This window comes from Cavia porcellus, unplaced genomic scaffold (assembly GCF_034190915.1).
Source record: "Cavia porcellus strain 051 isolate PalLab524CR breed Dunkin Hartley unplaced genomic scaffold, mCavPor4.1 scaffold_31, whole genome shotgun sequence".
NCBI classification, from domain to species: Eukaryota; Metazoa; Chordata; class Mammalia; order Rodentia; family Caviidae; genus Cavia; species Cavia porcellus.
The window spans coordinates 37,873,014-37,891,996 of NW_026947514.1; the positions used below are offsets into that span (position 1 = coordinate 37,873,014).

Here is an 18,983-nt window from a genome sequence, read left to right on the forward strand (position 1 = left end):
CCTCTGCCCTAGCCTCTTGGGTGCTGGGGTTACAAGCATAGGTCATATATACAGCATGGCTGTTGATTTGAAACTTAATTCTTTGGGAAATTTTGAGTGTTGTTCTTTTGAAGGATGCCCTGAAAATCTGCGTGTGCCAATGTGTATAATTATAGATATTTGCATATATGTTGCCCTTAGTTGGCTTTTTTTCTAATACACTTGCATATTGTGTCCCTACAATATTAATAATTTTCCGTTTCTTTCCTGTAAGAATTCTCTCAAGCAATTTGATAGGGATTTAAAAGTGTTTAATTTTAGTTTAAATGTGCAAAAGAGAGGGTTTTTTGTTTTTGTTTTTTTTTAAATTAAGGAACCAGCTATCTACTTTGTTTACAAGCTGTGGTCTTTCTGGCTGAACTGCTTTAAAGGTCATTTAGTTTTCAGTACACTCAAAATTGACAGCTGTGAGTCGCCTCGCACAGTTATTTATCTGCAGCAATGTCGTCTCCCAGTCAGTGAATTCTCTTCGCTGTCCCCCGTGCCCTGTCCCTGCGCTGTGTGGGGTCCTGCGGGCTAAGGTACTGGCTGTGCTGCCTTTGAGCTTTGGGTGTGGATCATCTGCCACTGAGAGACAGAAGTGAGAGCGAGGGCTTTGCTGATTGACCCTCTGGGGAGAAGCTGGTTAGACCACAGCAGTGGGTTAGTAGCAGGAAAAAACTCAGAAAATGAGTGTCCTCAGCATGGAATTCTCAGAGATGCAAATGCTGAAGGCAAGAATTTGGCAAGAAAACAAAGGAGCAGGTCATTTCCAGGAGGTGGGTTGGCTGCTTACCAAGCCACACTTGGTCTGTAAATGAAAGCAAGAAACACGCTGTCCATTGACTTCTGCGGCGGAAGTCGCCTTCATAAGATGGGGAGCAGATAAGGAGCCTTAAGAGTGAAAGTACAGTTACCATGGTAGCAGCTGCTGATGTCCAGTTGTCTTGTTGTAAAGTGCAGTTGCTTGCATTGTTCTGTTATTTGCTTTGTTCTGTTCTCTTTCGTTTTATTCTCTTTACAATAAAAAATGGGGGAAAAAAAAAAAGAAAGTACAGTTACCACACTGGATAGAGGGAGACAGGATGGGTCGCCACAAGAGTGAGGGATGACACATAGAAGAAAGGATGTTTCTGGCAACTGGCATGGTGGTGCACTCCTGTAATCTCAGCAGGGCCAGCCTGGGCTCCGTGGTGAGTTTAAGGCCAGCCCGAACTATGCAGCAAGACCCTGTCACAGGAGATGGTGTGTTTCTGTATAAAATAGGATTTGTTACAATTATTTGGCAAGCTGGAGAGCAAGTGAGTCTTTTAATAAAGTGGATCAGCAAGCCATATTGGAGAAAGTGACATTCCTTGGGCCTTTGGAAATTAGGTAACAAATAGTAAGATGTTTATTGAGCCACTTTGAAATACTGTGGCATTTCCCTCCCTACAGAAGTTAAGTCCTTTAGGTGAATTAGGGTGAAACATGATCCAGAATAATGCAATCCTCTTCTTTTTGAGAGACTTTTGGCTTTTTCTCAGAAAAGTTAAGAAAATTTGTGAGTTTTCACAGTAGACTGCTGGAAAAGTGGGTTTTAGTATTTGTATTGTTCTTAATAACAAAACTGGGAGTCTATTGTATCTTTATCTGGAAAGGATATGAGAGTATCCTTTGAGGGATAAAATTATAAGCTGCTGGGGTCAGCGGTCCTCTGTCCCTGTTCTGAATGTCCTCTCTGGCTTTCCTTCCGGAGGCACTGGCACCCACACTCCTGCCTGTCCCCTGAATGAGGCCTGCTTGTCACGTGGAGTGTATCTTACCTGTTCCTGAGCCGAGCGGTTGTTTTAGGGGACTGTTTGTCTGTGCAGTCAGATGTGTCTTAATTACTCATCTGCTAACTTGGGCTTTAGCTTGCTAATGATGGGTCACTGAGAGACACAGTAAGAGATTGTGAAAGCGTGCGGCAGTGTTTCTTGCTTAGTTTTAGTGATTTCACAAAAGACTATGTCCTCAATAGCCAGAAAAATGTATCAGGGGCTTTATATATTTTATGTGTGCTTTTTAAAAAAATATTCAGAATTTAAAAGATTTAATGTGTTTTACAGCACTAGTTGATTCTGGACCATCATGTTCAAAGCATCATTTACAATTTGTGTTCTGAAAGAAGTCTTGTGTTGCTATTGTCAGTCATTATCCACCACGACTCTTTCTCATCACAGCATTCACAGGTTGGGTAACTGTCAGGGAGTCGGGATCCAGGGTCTGCAGATGATCAGCTGCAGCAGACCCTGGCAATTGAGGCGCACCGTGTGTGGGCCGGGGGCTGGCTGAGTGCCAGTGAGCGTGGGCCTGCGCGGCGGTGAGCACTAGGGCTGTAGTAGAGTTTACACCTCTAATTTTGGATTCTAAGATTTAGTATCAACAGTCTTCACTTTTGGATTCACCACTGCATTTCCAATTTTGGAGCAAGTGTAATAGAGTTGTCTGTGTGAAATATCGTTTCCCTTGATAGTGGTATGTGGGGATTACACTGCAGATCGTTAATTTTAGCACTGCTGTCACCACCTCAGCAGGTAAAAAGATGTCTCTTATTTTGAGCAAAGTTTAATCTTGAAATAGTAACCCAATGGGAGTGGAGGGCTCCTGATCAGAATTTGTGGGTGACAGGGAGAAAGGCAGGGATGCTTTTATTGCAGAGGACTTGGCGAGCTGAGAACAGGAAGTAAGACTTAGTCTTGAAGACAATAAGCAGGAAGTTGTGAGGATTTTGGACAGGAAGAGAAATGTAGATGAAACTTTTTTTTCTTCCTCCAGCTCCTTCCAGAAAGGGAAAAAATTAATTGAGAAGAATTAGGCTGGCAGAGTTCACCAAGGTCGGCCATGACGAGTGGCGTGGCCTGGGCCTCTGTCCTCATCTGGTCGGATGGGGGCAGAGAAGAAGAGATGGGGAGGTCTGGAGGGACTCTCTGTTTACTTTCCTATACTCAAAGAAAAAAAAGTCAGTCATGCTTAGTTCCATTATCTAAATTCAATAGTTGGTTTCCGTTTCGGACAATTTCTTCTTAGTCTTATTTTTTAAGTGATTTTTAAAAATTCCTCTTAAAAATTTAAATATATTTAACATGCAATAATAACTCAAGAGCACATCTTTGGCCATGAGTATTCAGTGACTTTCATAGTAACTGTCACCTCAGTGAGATCTGGAGCCTGGCTGTCACTCAGGACACTGTCTTGTGCCTTTCTCACTTCTCTTTGAAACATTTTTCTGATCTGTCTCTATATATGTGCAATCTTAGATTCTGTTTCATTAGCATTGTGATATAAACATGTTTTAATGTATGCAAGTATCCTTTGTGTCTTTCTCCTTGCTGCCTAATAATCTAGTATGTAGATATACTACTGTTTACCTGTCTTTCCATTTTCTAAATTTTGGCTATTAAAACTCATGTCATCATCAGAAGAGACCTAAAATAGCAAAGGCGATCTTGTGCAACAAAGATGAGAGGGGACATCACAATCCCCGACTTGAAATTATACTCTGAAGATACTGTGATAAAAACAGTGTGGCAACAAAACAGGCCTGAAGATCAATGGACTAGATTAGAAGATGCAGAAACAACTGTGCATACACACTAAACTATCTTATCTTTGACAAAGATGCCAAACACATTCACTGGAAGAAAGACAGCCTCTTTAATAATTGGTGCTGGAAAAACTGGCTCTACGCATGCCAAAGACTAAAACTGGGCCCATGTCCTTCACCATGTACTAAGCTAAAGTCAGAATGGATTAAAAATCTTAATATTCAAACAGAAACATTAAATCTGCTGGAAGATTGAGAGGTAAAACTCTTGAAGACACTGGTATAGGCAAAGACTTTGAGTAAAACCCAGATCACACAGGAACTATCACAAAGAATCAACAAATGGGACTTCATCCTACTGAAAAGCTTTTGTACAGCAAAGAAATCACCAACAGAGTGAAGAGACAACCCACAATGTAGGAGAAAATATTTGCCAGCTGTTACTCAGACAAAGGATTACTATTGAGAACATAATAAAGAATTAAAAAACATTAGTCCTCCCAAATTTCAAGACCTAATCCAAAAATGGGCATCTGAGATGAACACACACTTCTCAGCTGAAGAAGTACAAGCAGCAAATAAATAGGTGAAAAAGTATTCAACATCACTGGTCATTTGAGAAATGAAATTAAAACAACCCTGAGATTCCACCTCACTGCAGAAAGAATGGCTAGTATTAAGAAATCAAGCAATAACAAATGCTGGAGGGGCTGTGGGGGAAAGGATCCCTTCTCCACTGTTGGTGGGAGTGCAGACTGGTGCAACCACTGTGGAAATCAGTGTAGAGATTCCTCAGAAAACCAAGATTGGAGGTCCTATTTGATCCAGCCGTTTCCCTTCTGGGTATCTTCCCAAAAGAATTAAAAACATCATACCACAGTGATATATGTGCAGTCATGTTTATAGCAGCACAGTTTATAATAGCCAGAGCTTGGGAACAACCTAAATGCCCATGGACTGAGGGATGGATAAGAAAGATGTGGTGTTTCTATACAATGCAGTACTACTCAGCCACAAAGTACGGTAAACTGGACACTTACAGGTAAATGGATGTGCCTTGAGAACATACTTATTAGTGAAATAGATAAGATACACATGTGTAAACATCATCTTGTTTCATTAGTGTGACAAGCTGAAAGAAAAAACATATAAATAGTTAAGATAGTTAAAAAAGAGAAGCATAATGGCTTCCTTTGTTATCCACCTGGTTTGTTCAGAATCAGATTCAGTGCCTTCCTTCACTGACTACCTCTGTGGCTTCTGCCTTCCCTTCTATACTTTGTCCCAGTCTTTTTGTCCCAGAGAGAATGACCGCAGCCAAAGCAACAACTCAGTCCATACCTGACTTTACTTTAACCCACTGGTGAGCCATTTTGAGTTGACTTTTGAATGTCTTAAGAAATTTTTGATGTGCTATAAAGTTTGGGGTCTTTTTTGCATGTGGATCCAGTTGTTCCAGTATATTTATTTAGAGTACAATCCTTTCTCCACTTAATTGCTTTTGCATCTTTGCCAGAAATCCATTGTATGTTATGTGGGTATTTTTGGACTCCATATTGGTTCTTTGGTGGTTTGTCATGATTGTTGTAACTTTGTGGTGGTAAATCATGGGATTGGGGAGGGTTGGTTCTCTAATTTTGTTCCTTTATCAGAGTTTTGAGACTATTCTGAGTCTTTTGTATTTCTACAGAAATGTATGAATCAAAATGTTAATTTTTATGAAAAACAGTGTTGGCATTTTATTTTTTAACCTTTATTGTTTTCTTGTATTTGTTTTTTTTATCTTACTCTGTCTTTTATTTTTATTTCTTAAGGAAAGATATGAGGATATTTATAACTTTATTTTCTAGTAAATGTACTTGGTATTAAAATAAAAAGTCATGCCATCATGAGCACCAGAGAGACATTTTATGATAATAAAATGGAGTGTTGAAAAATTGCTTATATTAAAGTAAGTATAGAAATGTTACAGATTACTGAAATGGTCAGGAGAGCAGCAAACCCTTTGAAAAGTAGAGGGGTGGAAAGATGCTCTAGCGGGATAATGGGGTCAGCAGGGAAGAGTTGGCTCTGGGAGGAGTAAACTTGAGGTGAGGATGAGGTGTCAGAGGTTTCTGGAGGTGCCCTGAGAGCGCATCGGAGTGGGAAGATGACTAGTAAGCGAGGAGCCTCTTGCCTTTTTGGACATTTGTGTCCTTGTTCATTGGATGCAGTGCTGGCTTGGAGGCATTTGACTTCTGTCTGCAGTGTCCCCAGATTCTGTTCTTTCTGAGTGTTGCTTTTGTTCACGAACTTAATTCTTTCCACCATCCTGGCCACAATCTGAATTGGGTAAGAACGGAATCAAAATTCCGTATAAGATCAACATTGTTCCTGATCACTGAATTTGCTTTACCATTTGATTTTGTTCTAGTAGATTCTTTCCCACCAAAAAGGAGTCAGTATGTTTACGTAAGAAGACTAAATTACTTGAGTTAGCAAAGTTACTGGAGAATGTAAGAAACAATTTACTAAGAACTGTGATCTTCTAGATGAGTAGAGTGCATTGAATAGTTGTGTCTCCTTTACTCCTTGAAATCTCACCAACATTGCTAAAAGAAATTAAAACCCAAAACAAAACAAAGAGATCTCAGAGCCAACAATTTAGAAACCAGAAAGCAAATGAACTGTGGTCCCACCGTGGTGGATCAGGGAGATCTGAACCTGGGCAGCAGCAAGGGGACCTGATAAATAACCAAGTCACACCACCATAACCCCAAGGAGCTTCAGAAATGCACGCCTCAACGGAGGGCGTGTGGGAGTGAGCAGAGAAGACGTGGCAGAGTGTGTGCAGGTGCTGGAGCGCCTCCCGAGACCCAGCCAAAGACAGACTTTCCACTGGAGGGGGTCAACTGGCAGGCATCCGAACTTGGGGACATGAGGGACAACTGAGAAAGCAGTAGGCCACCTGAAAGAGACTCTCCCTAACTGGCTTCCTTACTCGGCTCCCCCAGCAATGGGGGTCTATGAGAGGAGAGAGATGGTCCTTCTATACAGACCTGGGTTGGGGGCTGTTTATTTCATTCATGTGAAAGTAACCAACTTTTTATGAATACCACTAGTTCACTCATTTTACCTTTTCCACTGTTTGTTGAACATTTAGATTCTTCTGAGTGTGGGTGTGCTGTGAAGGCTGCTTCTGTGAACTTCGCTTGTTGGCATGAACAGTCGTGGTGCGGGTGGAAGTGTGTAGTATCTTCCCCTTTGCTTGCGCGGTCTTTCCACTCCTGGAATCGCATTTCTTTTCCTACCCTATCTTGGGGCATTGTTGTCATCTGATGCGTACTTGACAGGTCAAGGAGAGTGGGACGGAGTGATGTTTGCTTCATCCAGTTTCTGCCTTTTGTAAAACCTTGATAATGGAATTTTGGCGTATTCCTCAAGCCCTCACATTATGTTTACATTTGAACTGTATACAAATGCTGTTGATGATGTTCTTGATTTTTCAAGACGGATTCCTTTTTTTCCACACAGTTGGCACTACCCTTCTGTGAAACTCAACTATTTGAAGGGGCCAAATTATTCGCAGAAATAATCATTATATAGTTAAACCAGTTGTGCAATTCATCACATGGACTAACTAAACTCTTGCTAGCAACAGTAGCAGAAGCAGCAATAATAATAACAGTAAAAACAGGTTCGCTGAGGCACAGGAATTGCAGCACTCTGGGAGGCTGAGGCATTCATTACAAGTGTGAGCCCAGCCTGAGCAAGTTAGTAAAACTGTGTCTCAAAATACATTTAAAAAGCTTGTAGCTCAGTGTGAAGGATTCAATCCTGTACCAAAAACAAAAAAGATTTCTTTTTTGGTCTGTATAACTTTTACAGTGTAAATACCTAAATGAGAGGCCCCCTTTCCTCGAAAAACACAACAGCTTGATAAAGGAAATAGAAGTAAAAATGGTGATATTGGGCCGGGGATTTAGCTCAGCGGCATAAGCGCCTGCCTTGCACGCATGCAGTTGTGAGTTCAATCCCCAGTACCAAAAAAAAAAAAAAAAAAAAAAGGTGATACTATTGCAAGTTAATTAAATTACCCTTTTGACTTTTGTGTTCTTTTAATATTTTAAATACTGATTGTATATTTTAATATTGAGCAATGTACATATTTAAAAGCTTGTTAAATTTTGTTATCTTGTTAAATTTTGCCTGTTAAGCTACTTTTTAATCATTTTAGGGTGTCTGCTTTATTTGAGAAGTCAGTTGTAATAAAATAATTGCTGTGTTCTAGAAAGCCTGTTAATCCCAATTTAAAGTTTGAATGTGTATCAGTAAGGTGGTGATAACTCAGTTTGGAAATCAAATTTCAAGTCCTTTTGTATATTCCTGATATTGTGAAGTAAAGCTCACAGATGTCACAGGTGCGTACTTCTTAGTCACAATCAAAGCAAAGTCTTTGGGTTAGCAGGGCTTTCTAAGGTGCACAGCTTTGTCCATGAATGTTGTTTGGGGTGGTCCTCAACGTGCTGCTCGGGATCTGCCCTGATGATAGATGAGCATAGAAAGTAGTTTGGCTCACAGAATTTAACTCCTGTGAACATGTTTGCAATAATAACTTCTGGATATTTTTGTACTGCAGTAATAATTATATACCAGTAATAGCTATAATATTTAACCTGAGAATAATGTTATACTTGTAATCGATTGCTCATAATCTGGGAAATTATCAAATAGACTTAATTTAATTTCTTCCAGTTAGATGCTAAGAACATGTCATTCTGCTAGAATAAATCGTTTTTAAAGATTTCACAAGTGATAATTTTTAGATAGATGTGTCTAAAGCACATACAAATGGCAGGGTTTAAAAAGACACTTTAAGTCTGAAGAAATTGCAGTAGACTTTCGGTAATTAAAAGACATAATTTAGCCAGTTGTGGTGACATATACCTCTAATCTCAGCACTAAGGAGGCTGAAGCAGGAGGGTCACTGGGAGTTGGAGGCCAGTCTAAACTGCATAATGAGACCTTGCCTCAAAAAGACCCCCTCCCCCCCCAAGTTACCAGTGAGTTAAATTAGGTGTCAGTTGAAAATCTAAATATTGTATCTTTTATTTTCTAATCAAAGAATTAATGTAAAATATAGTTATCTGCTTATGAATGTGTGTGCCTTGAGCATATTTATAAATGCCTTTGGATTTAATCCCTGTTTTTATTAGTTATTAATTATTTATAATTTAAAAAGATTGAGGGTCAAGTTTGAGTTTGCTTTTTTTTTTTTAAATTCATTGGAGCTATTAACAGTTATTAAATTTGGTATTCCTGAAAGTAACGTGGTGTTGTATTTATGATTTTTATTTTTTATTAGCAAATTTTGTTAAATCTTATATGTTTAAATATCTGACTCATACATTTAGGCTATGCTTATATTTATATTTCTTGTTTCAGATGTAATTTTTTAAGAATCTCATCTCTGATAAGTGTCGATGAGCCAGCATGAGATTTGCTGCTGTCTCTGAATCTAGTTTTACCATACCTGCTTTGGTTCATCATTCGTATTAACGTAAAATACAATAATAAGAACATGTGTTGGCTTAGCTTTAACTGTGTGTTTATTGGGTCTCCTCTGTGGTTGTAAATACTTGATTAAATCTTTTTGGTTTCTTTTCAATGTAAAATGATTATTGAGCGAAAAAATGAATGAGTTGGATGAAACAAACTCAGGGTAATATAAAAACTGCTAAAAAAGTAATGGCACTTTTTATTTTGCTTAAGTATTCCCTATTACCATTCATATAGAAAATAGAAAATTTTACTATAGTTCTGATGCCATTATTTTTGTTCTCATAGTTGTATGCTTGAGTGTTACATAATTCTTTGAAATTATAGCCTCATGGATAAAAGGGGAAAGAATGTTCTTGAGGTCAGCTAGTTTATCTTTGTATCCAAAGGCAGATGAAACCTGGTCACCTAGAAATGTAATATTCTAAAGTGTACCAAGGTGTTTGAGTTGACTTGTTATACTGTGGTACCAGGAGTCGCGGATCACATGGTATGCCTGGCTTAGCAGAACTCCACCTATTAATGAAGAGTCCTCCTTAATTCTTTTCCAGTAACTCACTATATTGTCCTTTCTGCTTTGTTCACTATTAGTCGTGGCAGCTGTTTAGTGAGAAGCCAGGAGGTGCCAGACATGCTGTTATTTTATAATGTGCTAGTCCTTTGCCAGTTGTTTTGTATAAACAGCAATAACAAAATGTCAACGGCATGATGTAAAATTGGTAAAATTCTTTCTATGAAGATAAAGGGATTGGGGATAGTACATTATTCTTTCTACAGTATTTTGAGTAATTGTTTAAGCATGTTAACAGTAGTATTTGGCTATTACAGGTCAAAAGTAACATTGTTTCATAGAAAACTGATAAAAATACACTTACACATTTCTTCCTCTTTTGCTTATCAAGCCATAAACTTGGGAACTTTGCAGTGTCTTCTCTCACATTTGGCCAGGGCTTTGAAATTAATTTTTTCCACCATCATTCACACTAGCCATCAGCAAACAATAAAGTATGAAAAGGTAACCAAGAGCTAGACCCTCAGAACCAAGGGCCATCACTGGTTCCAGGCTGTGCCTGCAGCAGTATCTTCCTTCTGTAGAGACTTTTAATTAATATTACTTTAATTTTAGGTTTATCAGACATAGCAAAGTATAGAACACCTACCTCAGTTTGAATTTTAGATAACCAGTACTTTTGTTAGCATAAGATTATCCCAGATATAACAGATTTAAAAATTATTTTTCATCTGAAACAGATTTAACTGGTCTGTTGTATTTGATTAGACAATGCTAGTTATTTCAAATTTGTGTAGCAGGTATCAGGCATTGAGAGATGTATACAAGGAGTCCAGCTTACGCAGGTGAAGAGGACACTTGGTGATAAAACTGTTTGGTGCCCTCGTCCGTGCCAAGTGAGTGGGGCTGTGAGGTAGGCACAGTGCCTATGGCACTGGCCAGCCAGAATCCTAAGGAGGAGTTGATGGGACTGGAGAGATGCCAAAATGAGAGAACAGTAAAAATAACAAAAAGAAATAGAGCCAGTGGAGGTCGGGGGATAAGGAGACAAATAAATCCAGGTCTGTCCATGCCCATCCGCAGCCCCCAGGAAGCAGCAGCAGAGAGGAGAACCTGTTAGAGACGGCCACCTGGAACTCCAAACCCCTTGCCTGCCTGCCTGTCTGTCTCTTTACTGGAGGGAAGAGTCTGGGTGTGTCTTTGGCAGGTGGAAACTCCTAAAGCTCCCCAGTGGGGTTCCTAATCTGGGTCCTCTACTTGTTAAGAAGAGAGCTTGTCTAGGCGGATACACTTTTCCTCCCATCAGCCTTGCGTTCTGATCTTTTGGCTACTTTTGGAGGTCAGGCCGGTGCGTCCAAGCCTCTAGTGTGATTCCAGAATTTAGTGTTTATTATGTCTTACTGTGAAATGGATTAAGCTTTCTCCAAGACTTTCTTTTTGTGCACAGAACTAGTATGGATTAAAATAAAACTGTGGAGAAAGCCTCTGGTATACTTTAAAACTTCCTTGCATTCATTTTGGTAAGTCCTTTCCTAAGTGGATAGAATAGAAGGTCTGTCTTGGCCTGGCTGTAGGGACGCCTCTCACTCTGCTGTGTGGTGAGTGACACTGGTGGCCACATTTGCGTGCAGCTGCCACTGCCTGGCCAGTTATCCACTTCACCCTGGTCTGGGGATCAGAAGTGACTGCCAGTGATAAAGGACAGTCAAATGGAGGAAAATTTACAATTTGGAACAGTGGTTTTTAACCCTTTCTAAATTTTGGAATTCATTTGTAAATCTGATGAGTGCAAGTCCCCCTTTCCCCATATTGGACTCACATGCAGTCTGTTGTAGATAAGTCAGGATATTCATTCATTCATCCTGGTCCTGGGATTGAACCTGGGACCCTCACTCTGAGGGCCACCCCCCATTTTGAGACGTGTTTTACTAAATGAGCCAGGCTGAGCTCAAGTTGCAGTCCACTGCCTCAACCTGTCAAAATGCTGGGATTATAGCAGTGCACCACCCCATCTTGCAAAATGACTGGGTTTAGGGAAGGACCCAGTTTCCCCAGCTCATTCATGGCTAACCTTATTTGAAATTCATGCATGCTTCAGAGCTTAACTGTACAGTTAAACTGGCCCTTGTTGTGAAAGGCTCTGATATTTAACTCTGTCTTGATAGCTAGTAGTCTTGTAAAACAAATTTAAGAGCCCATTTTCATCTTGAAATGAGAGCTGTAACTCATGCCATTGAAAGGTTTAGCACCTATTCAGTGTACCCTGAGAGGAAGGGCAGCAGCTACCTAGTTTATCATCTGTGTTCCTCTCACTTTAGGTTAGCTTTTAATTTCCCGTTAGTTATCCATTTTTATTCTTATCTTTATAGTAGTACAACTTTCAGTTGCCTTTTATTAGAAACTTTTTGTGTGCTTCTGCTTAGCCATAATCTTCAAAGCTGCTTGTATTACATTGAGCTGATACATCTCTCTGATGCTGAACAAAAGATTGTTTCCAGTTTTATGCTTTTTGGAGAATGTTGCAACTGACAGTTTTAAGTAGCTTTGTGATTCTTGTCTTAGTTTCCTAGGTAGATTTTCAAGGGTGTAAAATCATTCATTCATTCACGATATTTGGTACATACTGTATGCCAGGCCTGGCCAACGGTGTGGCCACTTCCCTGGCCTTGGTGTGCTTTGCCCCCTTTTCCATGGTGCTAAAGAGCTACTCAGCCAACAGAGAGAGTGCACGATTGTCTGGCCCACGGGACAGTGCTTGCTCATTACTCAACTAGCCAATGTTTAGAATTAAACTAGGAAAGTGTGACCAGGAAGGTGAATCCGAAGAGATGACAGGCTATCGCAAAATCATGTCTCTAGAACAACTTGTTATTTTGGATTATTTGTGCAGCTTGGCTTTCTTTTATTCTTATCGCTAAGAAATGAAGACCCCCAGGTGTACAATGCTGTACTGGCTTAACCATCTTATAAATAACCTATATATATTTAATTAGCCATCAGTGCACCTCAGAGAAACCTCATTGACTACGATACTGCCACTGTGCAAAGTTAACCTAGATAACCTAGATTTAAGTCTCCTGGAAAACTCAGTTGAAATTTGGTTAAAGTAAAACCACAAGGCACAACTTCCATTAATGTATCTAGACTTACATTTTGTGTTAGGTATATGCTAGGAAAACAAATGTGCCAGCATGTTCTTGAGGAGTGGAAGAGACAAACACGTGAGCAGTGGTTGCCCTGGCAGGTGGTGGGCACTGTGAGTGAGTGAGTCAGTGTCCTTGGGTGCAGGGAGCAGGGGTCTCTACATCCCCCGTTGGAAAGTTTTCACTTTAGAAAAGCCCACTTCCCTTTCACAGTTTATGTGCATGTCTTGGGACAGGAAAAAACCTTTTTATTAAAAAGGATAGTTAATAATCAGTAATTTGGGATGAAAAGGGTTTTTTTTTTTTCCTTTCTTTTTCTTTTTTTTTTTTTTTTGGACAGAGTCTCTGCTATTTAGTTCAGACTGGCCTTCAGTGCACTGTGTAGCCCAGGCTGGCCTAGAAGTGGTAATCCTCCTGCCTTACCTTTCAAAGCTCTGGAATTACAGGTGCGCACCACCACAGTTGCCTAAATCCTTAGTTTTTGAAATGCACATATAGTTATTGAAGACGCAAAATTGAATAAAGGGATCTTTGTCCTTTTGAATTGCAGGATGCCTGTCAGTTGGAAGAGAAGTTGTAGGTGGTGGGTGCTTATCTGAAAAGTCAATAGTTATATAACATTTCTAATAATCGTTAGAAGGACCAAAATAAAGTAGACCCGGCACTGTCTTATTAGCCATGACAAAAAGATTGCAGGGTGATCTTATTTGCTTTTTCTTTCCAGTCGTGCAAGCTCCAAAGCAAATAAGTTGGGCTGCCTTCTTTTCTGGAACCCCACGGAGACCCTTGCTGAGCTCTGTTAGGACTCTGTGGGTCTGTGTGGGACCTGGGGCTGTGGTGACACGCTTCTCAGGGCTCCTACTGCCAGAAGACACTGCTCTGTGCTCAGCATCGTCCACGTCTGTGCAGCATTCACTGCTGCTGTCCTCCTCTTCCTTCTTGAAACACTTTCTGTTAGTCTCCAAAGCGCCAAACTCTATATTCTTTTACTGCTGCCTTTTTTCACTTGCACTTCCCTCTGTTTCTGAGTGCTGGTACCTCAAGCCCTGTTGACATGGTTTGGCTTTCACCTTCCGCGGTTGCCCCTCAGCCCCACAGCTGTAGGTGACTCATGCCTGTGTGTCGAGTCGTTCGTGTCCTGTGTGTACACTCCTGACCCTCGAGTCCAGAAGTCCAGGCTCGTGTGTCAGGGTGCTTTCTAGCTATTGCTCCTTTGACAGCTCCCTTGCAGTCTCCAGAGCTCTCCACCAGACAGGCAGGCCGAGAAAGGTCTCAGTGCCCATCTGCCACCGTTTTGGGGAAATGGCCTCAGATGTCTGCCTCAGCCTTTATTCTTCCCGCACGGATACGACTTGCGTCCAGGTCAGCTGCAGTTTTCACCTTCAGAGTCAGAGTGTTGGTTTTCTCTGCCACATTCTTGTCCTGGCCAGCATTATTGCTTGCCACACTATCAGCCCTCTAGCTGTCCCTGTCTTGTCCTCTCTGTGTGTAGCTGCTGATGTGATTGTTATAAAGCTCCAAGCATTTCCCTGTTTGAGATGTGCAAATGGCGTCCCACTGTACCTAAAAGAAACATCAAGTCTCCTATCTGTACGTTACACATCTGAGCTCAGTTTCCTTATATAGAGAATATTGTGACCTCATTTTCATCATGATCTTCCCACTGATTTACATCTCCAACCCTTTCCCCCCACCCTCAATTTTGAGACAGGGTCACTGCCAGTGCTTAGTTGTCAAGGCTGAGCTCAAACTTGTCATCCCCCTGCCTCAGCCTCCCAGAATGCTGTGATTGTCATAGATGAGGGTATAGATTTTTGTCTGCTTTTGTTCCTGTGACAGTTTGTGCACATAATAGTCACCTAATAAATACTTGTTGGATGAATAAACATTCAGTTTGCATGAAGCTTCCAAAGTTTTTCTTCTTGTCTCTTTCCAAGCAGTGTAGTGTGAAGCTCAGTGTTTTCTTCATTGTATAGGAAGTTATATGGTAGAACATTTCTTTTACCTTTTCACTTTCTGCATATAGTGTCCTCTTGCCTGTTATTCTTCACATTAGAGGATTTACTAAGGTCACTAGGAGAATGTAGGTAAGTATAGAGGAGAAGAAGTAGCATAGACATGAAAAAAAGCAACTCTAATATTGTTAATAGTGACTCCTCATCTCTTTGTCCTGTTTTGACAGTCATTGTCAACTCATAACCATTCTGACCTGTTCAAACAGCCAATATTTAATTTGCATATTGTCTGTGGCAAAGAAATGACCAGTTTGTAGTGGTGTGAAACACAGGTCAGTCTTAATATGGGCATCATTATTGGCTGTGAACCAAGTTTGGGGCAGATTAGGTATGATTTTAATGATGCTGTAAAGGGCTCACAATAATTTTTCTGATTCACTTTTTTTGTGACTACCTGAAGTGTTCACCATTAATTCAACCATAAATTTATAAATTGAGAATAAGCCTGAAAGGAAAGTACATAAAACCCTTTGCAGTTGTTTATGTCTTAATGTATACTGTTTAACTAGACATGTTGACCGGTAAGTAACCAGAAATGCTTGATGGAATGCAGAGATGCCGAGGGACCCTGGGTGACCAAATGACACGGTACTGTTCAGCAGGTGAGGAGATGTCACTCTGCTGTACACCAGCTTTGCCTAAGGGTGACCCCTGTCTCTGCCCCTGTCCTGGTGGAACGAGGCTCCTACTCAGGTTGGTGGTGCTCCCAGCTACTGCCAGGTAGCCTCACTTGGATCTTGTAGATAAAATAAGGCTTTGGCTCACTGCATTGCTTGTTTGTTTCTAGGTGTCCTGCAATATATTCAGAACTCTCCCTCCCAGTGACAGCAATGAATTTGACCCAGAAGAAGACGAACCTACCCTCGAGGCATCATGGCCACACCTACAGGTACTCTGAACTCTGCTGAATCCCTGAGCTCATTCCTCTGTTAGTGTGGAATTCCTTGCTGGCCTGTAGTCACCAAGAAATCAGACTAGAGCACATTACTGAGAAGCTAAAGAATGCTTCTTATGTTTCTTGTGCTTGGTAATCAGGATGCCAAAAGGGCAAAATGGTAAGTTTCAGTGCAGTGCTCTAATGGGTCCGCTCCACCTCTCCTGTTACAGGTCCAGCCAGAAAACCGCTTCATAATCTCTTCCACTAGAGCTTTGGAGAAGAGAATTAGCTTTTCATTAATGTTAATTGAATGTGATTATCATTTCTTTTCCTGGTTCCTAAGAAAGAATCAGCTGAGTAAAAGCTGCGTGATGGCCTGGTTTGTTCTCTGCAAGAAGGCTGTGCCGTCCGCTTGCAGGGCTGTGCAGCGTGGCGCAGGCACCCCTACCCCTGGACCCCTGTACCCCTGTACCCCTGTGCATTTCCCATTATTGGGTTATGCGTGATAATCTCCTACATGGACTTGTTTGTTTCGCAGCTCCTATTTCCTCTGTTGCCTGCTCTCAAGACTGTCATTTCTCAAAAGAATAGAGCTTGGAGATCTAATCCGAACACTGTATTTCCGTTGGGCCAACCTTAGAGATTGGGGGCAAATACAAGCAAGGTGGGCAGGGAAGAACAGTAAGACAACCTTGCCCGTCTCTGCCCCGAGGCAGAGCCTCTCCAGCTTTGCAGGCTGTGCTTGGGGTCACTGGTTGACATTTTGAAGAGCAGAGAGCTGTGCAGCAGTGAGCAAAAGCCTGAAGATATTTTGAAAATTTGTTTTTTTCCCCCACTTCCTAGTTTTTGACATAAACTTACAACTTCCCCCTTCACTCTTCGTTAGCAGCTCTAGTTTGCTATAGGTGTGCTGCTTGTCTTAGTGACAGTGGTGTGTTCCTCCTAATGCTGAGGCTGGGTAAATTAAATTAGCTGAACCACTGTAGTTAATTTACTATCTCAGTCTTTAGAAATGTTTTTTAAGTGCCAGACATTCTATTTGTAGTGTAGGAAATTTGTAGAATTGTTTGTGCTTTTCACAGGTATACAAACACATTCTTTTGAGTGGGTGGATTTCTTGTCATATCTTATGCTTAATCCTTGATATAGTTCATTAATCAGCAGTTTAGTCTGGAATTAAAATTTAAAAGAGAGAGAGAGAGAGAGAGAGCGCGAGAGCGAGCCTCCTCAGGAAGGCCTCATGTTTGAGGGCAGAACAAACCAGAAGAGCAATGGCTTTGGAGCATTATTGGCTTCTTTGTGTCCCAGAGAAGAGTCAGGAAGATTTCAAATACTCTAAATCATGCACATTATCGATGTAAATTCACCTCAATGTGCAATAAAGTTTAATTCAGAATTTCAGTTAATTCTTCCTGGGCCTAATGACTGTAAAATGTAGGACTAGATTAATTTCTGAAGGTTTAAAAATAAAATCTGACATCAAAAACTGTAGCCTACACTGTCACTTCAGCAGCAACATTAACTGTTAGTTCTCCCGAGACCAGAAAGCCAGAGCAGCAGTGAAGAGCGGTGAGGAGACCTGCACCACCTGGGGATGTGGTCACCACCTGTTACAGTCCCAGCTGGTTTCATCTGTGTCACTGTCTGTCCATCCATTCACTAGCTCAGGGGAAAACAGGGCTGACTAAACCTGGATCAAGTGAAGGAAACTTACTTCTAAAATGCACAGGTCACCCTTCATTCACAGTGAAGCTCAGGCCTGTCACCCTCGCCCTCTGCTGCTTTGTGGATGGCTTTGTGCATGTCCAGACTGGCTCTGGAGCCCAGTTTTTCCTTTGTGCAGTTCTTCCGTGCAGATTGGTCATCTTCCCGCCTGCCCCAGAGGTGGCTGTGGTTGACGTGAGCACCAATTCAACAACACTACAGAAATCTCTTTTCTGTTCATGTCAGCTCATTTATATCAGTTATCTATCCCTAAATCACTAAATTTTACTTTTTACTTGACCCAGAAGTTTATTTTTTGATCAAAACATAGTGGGGCATTAGAGGTTTTTACTTTAACTATAATTAGCAATGTGCGTCCTCTTTTGGACCAGGTGTTGCCTGGAAGCAAAGTGTAAATGTCTGAGAAGGGGACAAAAGGATGGAGTGAATGACTCAGAGATGCGAGTTACCAAGCTCACTGCGCTCCTCTGCATCTCTTTTGATTAAGTTGTGGGCCAAACCAGATTATTGATCATAACAAACAGTGGCTCTTTGGAGATACTTAAAAATAGACAAAATAAGGGCTGGGATTTAACTCAGTGGCACAAGCACCTTGCCTGGCAAGTGTGAGCTTGTGAGTTTGATCCTCGTACTCCCCTCCCCCAGACAAAATAATGTTAAATCCACATTTTTGTTTTAAATGTGTCAAAGAGGTCTATTGTGTGGATGTCAGTTTGATCTTTTCTCTCTGCTGGTAATACTGTGTTTTAAGCTGGTTCCATAGTTGCCATGTTTTTTTTAAAAATGTATATTCTGAAATTAAGTTTTCTAGTAGAATATGATTTTGTAGAACTTTGATGGGAGGGGGACCTGTCTGTCTTTCTGTCTGTCTGTGCAGTTCAGGCTGGCCTTGAGCTCACAGCAATCCTCTTGCCTCAGCCTCCTAAGTGCTAGGATTACAGACAGAACTTTCATTTATAATAAAGGAATTATTTTTAATGCTTGACACTTGAAGCAAGCAAGCAAACAACAACATCAACAAAAACCCAGTAACATAGACTTTTTTGCTCATGTTCTTAGAGAATTCATTTATGTGATCTTGTAACGGATCCTCCCCCATCCCCAGTGTTTCCCTTTAGAAACTCAAGGGAGACTTTTGATTCAGAGGTATAATCTGTCTCTTCAACTCAGAGCACATTAGCGCTAATCGATAAGCTGTCTGAACTGTTGCCACCACACTAGTTTAGACTGCAGCTGCCTTGAAGGGCCTGCAGGGGCAGAGCCTGCTGCCAGTCCCTGTGGAGAGTCCTGCTGGCCAAGTCAGCCTGCGAGCCAACAAGCTCTGCTAGATGGCGGTCTCGAGCAAGAGAAACCCACTTTAAAAAGGCTGTTTGTTAGGGCTGACACTGTTTGAAGATTTGTGTAGTAAGGGAAGACCAACCCGTGAATTGTTTTTTTTTTTTTAAATTTTATTTAAGGAGAAAAGAAAAAAAAAGCAGGGAAAGGGTACAAGTTATACAGATTTACAGAAAAAAAAATGAACAGTAGGAAATCAATAGTTAATGGATTATATATTGTCATCTTAGAAATAATTGTTCAAGTCACAAAA

At 40.9% G+C, this 18,983-nt stretch overlaps 1 protein-coding gene across 3 annotated transcripts in view; it reads left to right on the forward strand.

The window, feature by feature from the left end:
* The window catches only part of Ppp2r5e (protein phosphatase 2 regulatory subunit B'epsilon), a 165,729-nt gene that overhangs the window by 97,213 nt on the left and 49,533 nt on the right, over nt 1-18,983 (forward strand). For all 3 annotated transcript variants that reach the window (XM_003472326.5, XM_013155274.3, XM_063240998.1), the window contains exon 4: nt 15,581-15,682. In XM_003472326.5, coding sequence (XP_003472374.1) covers nt 15,581-15,682 — 102 coding nt within the window. The remainder of the gene's footprint in view (nt 1-15,580; nt 15,683-18,983) is intronic.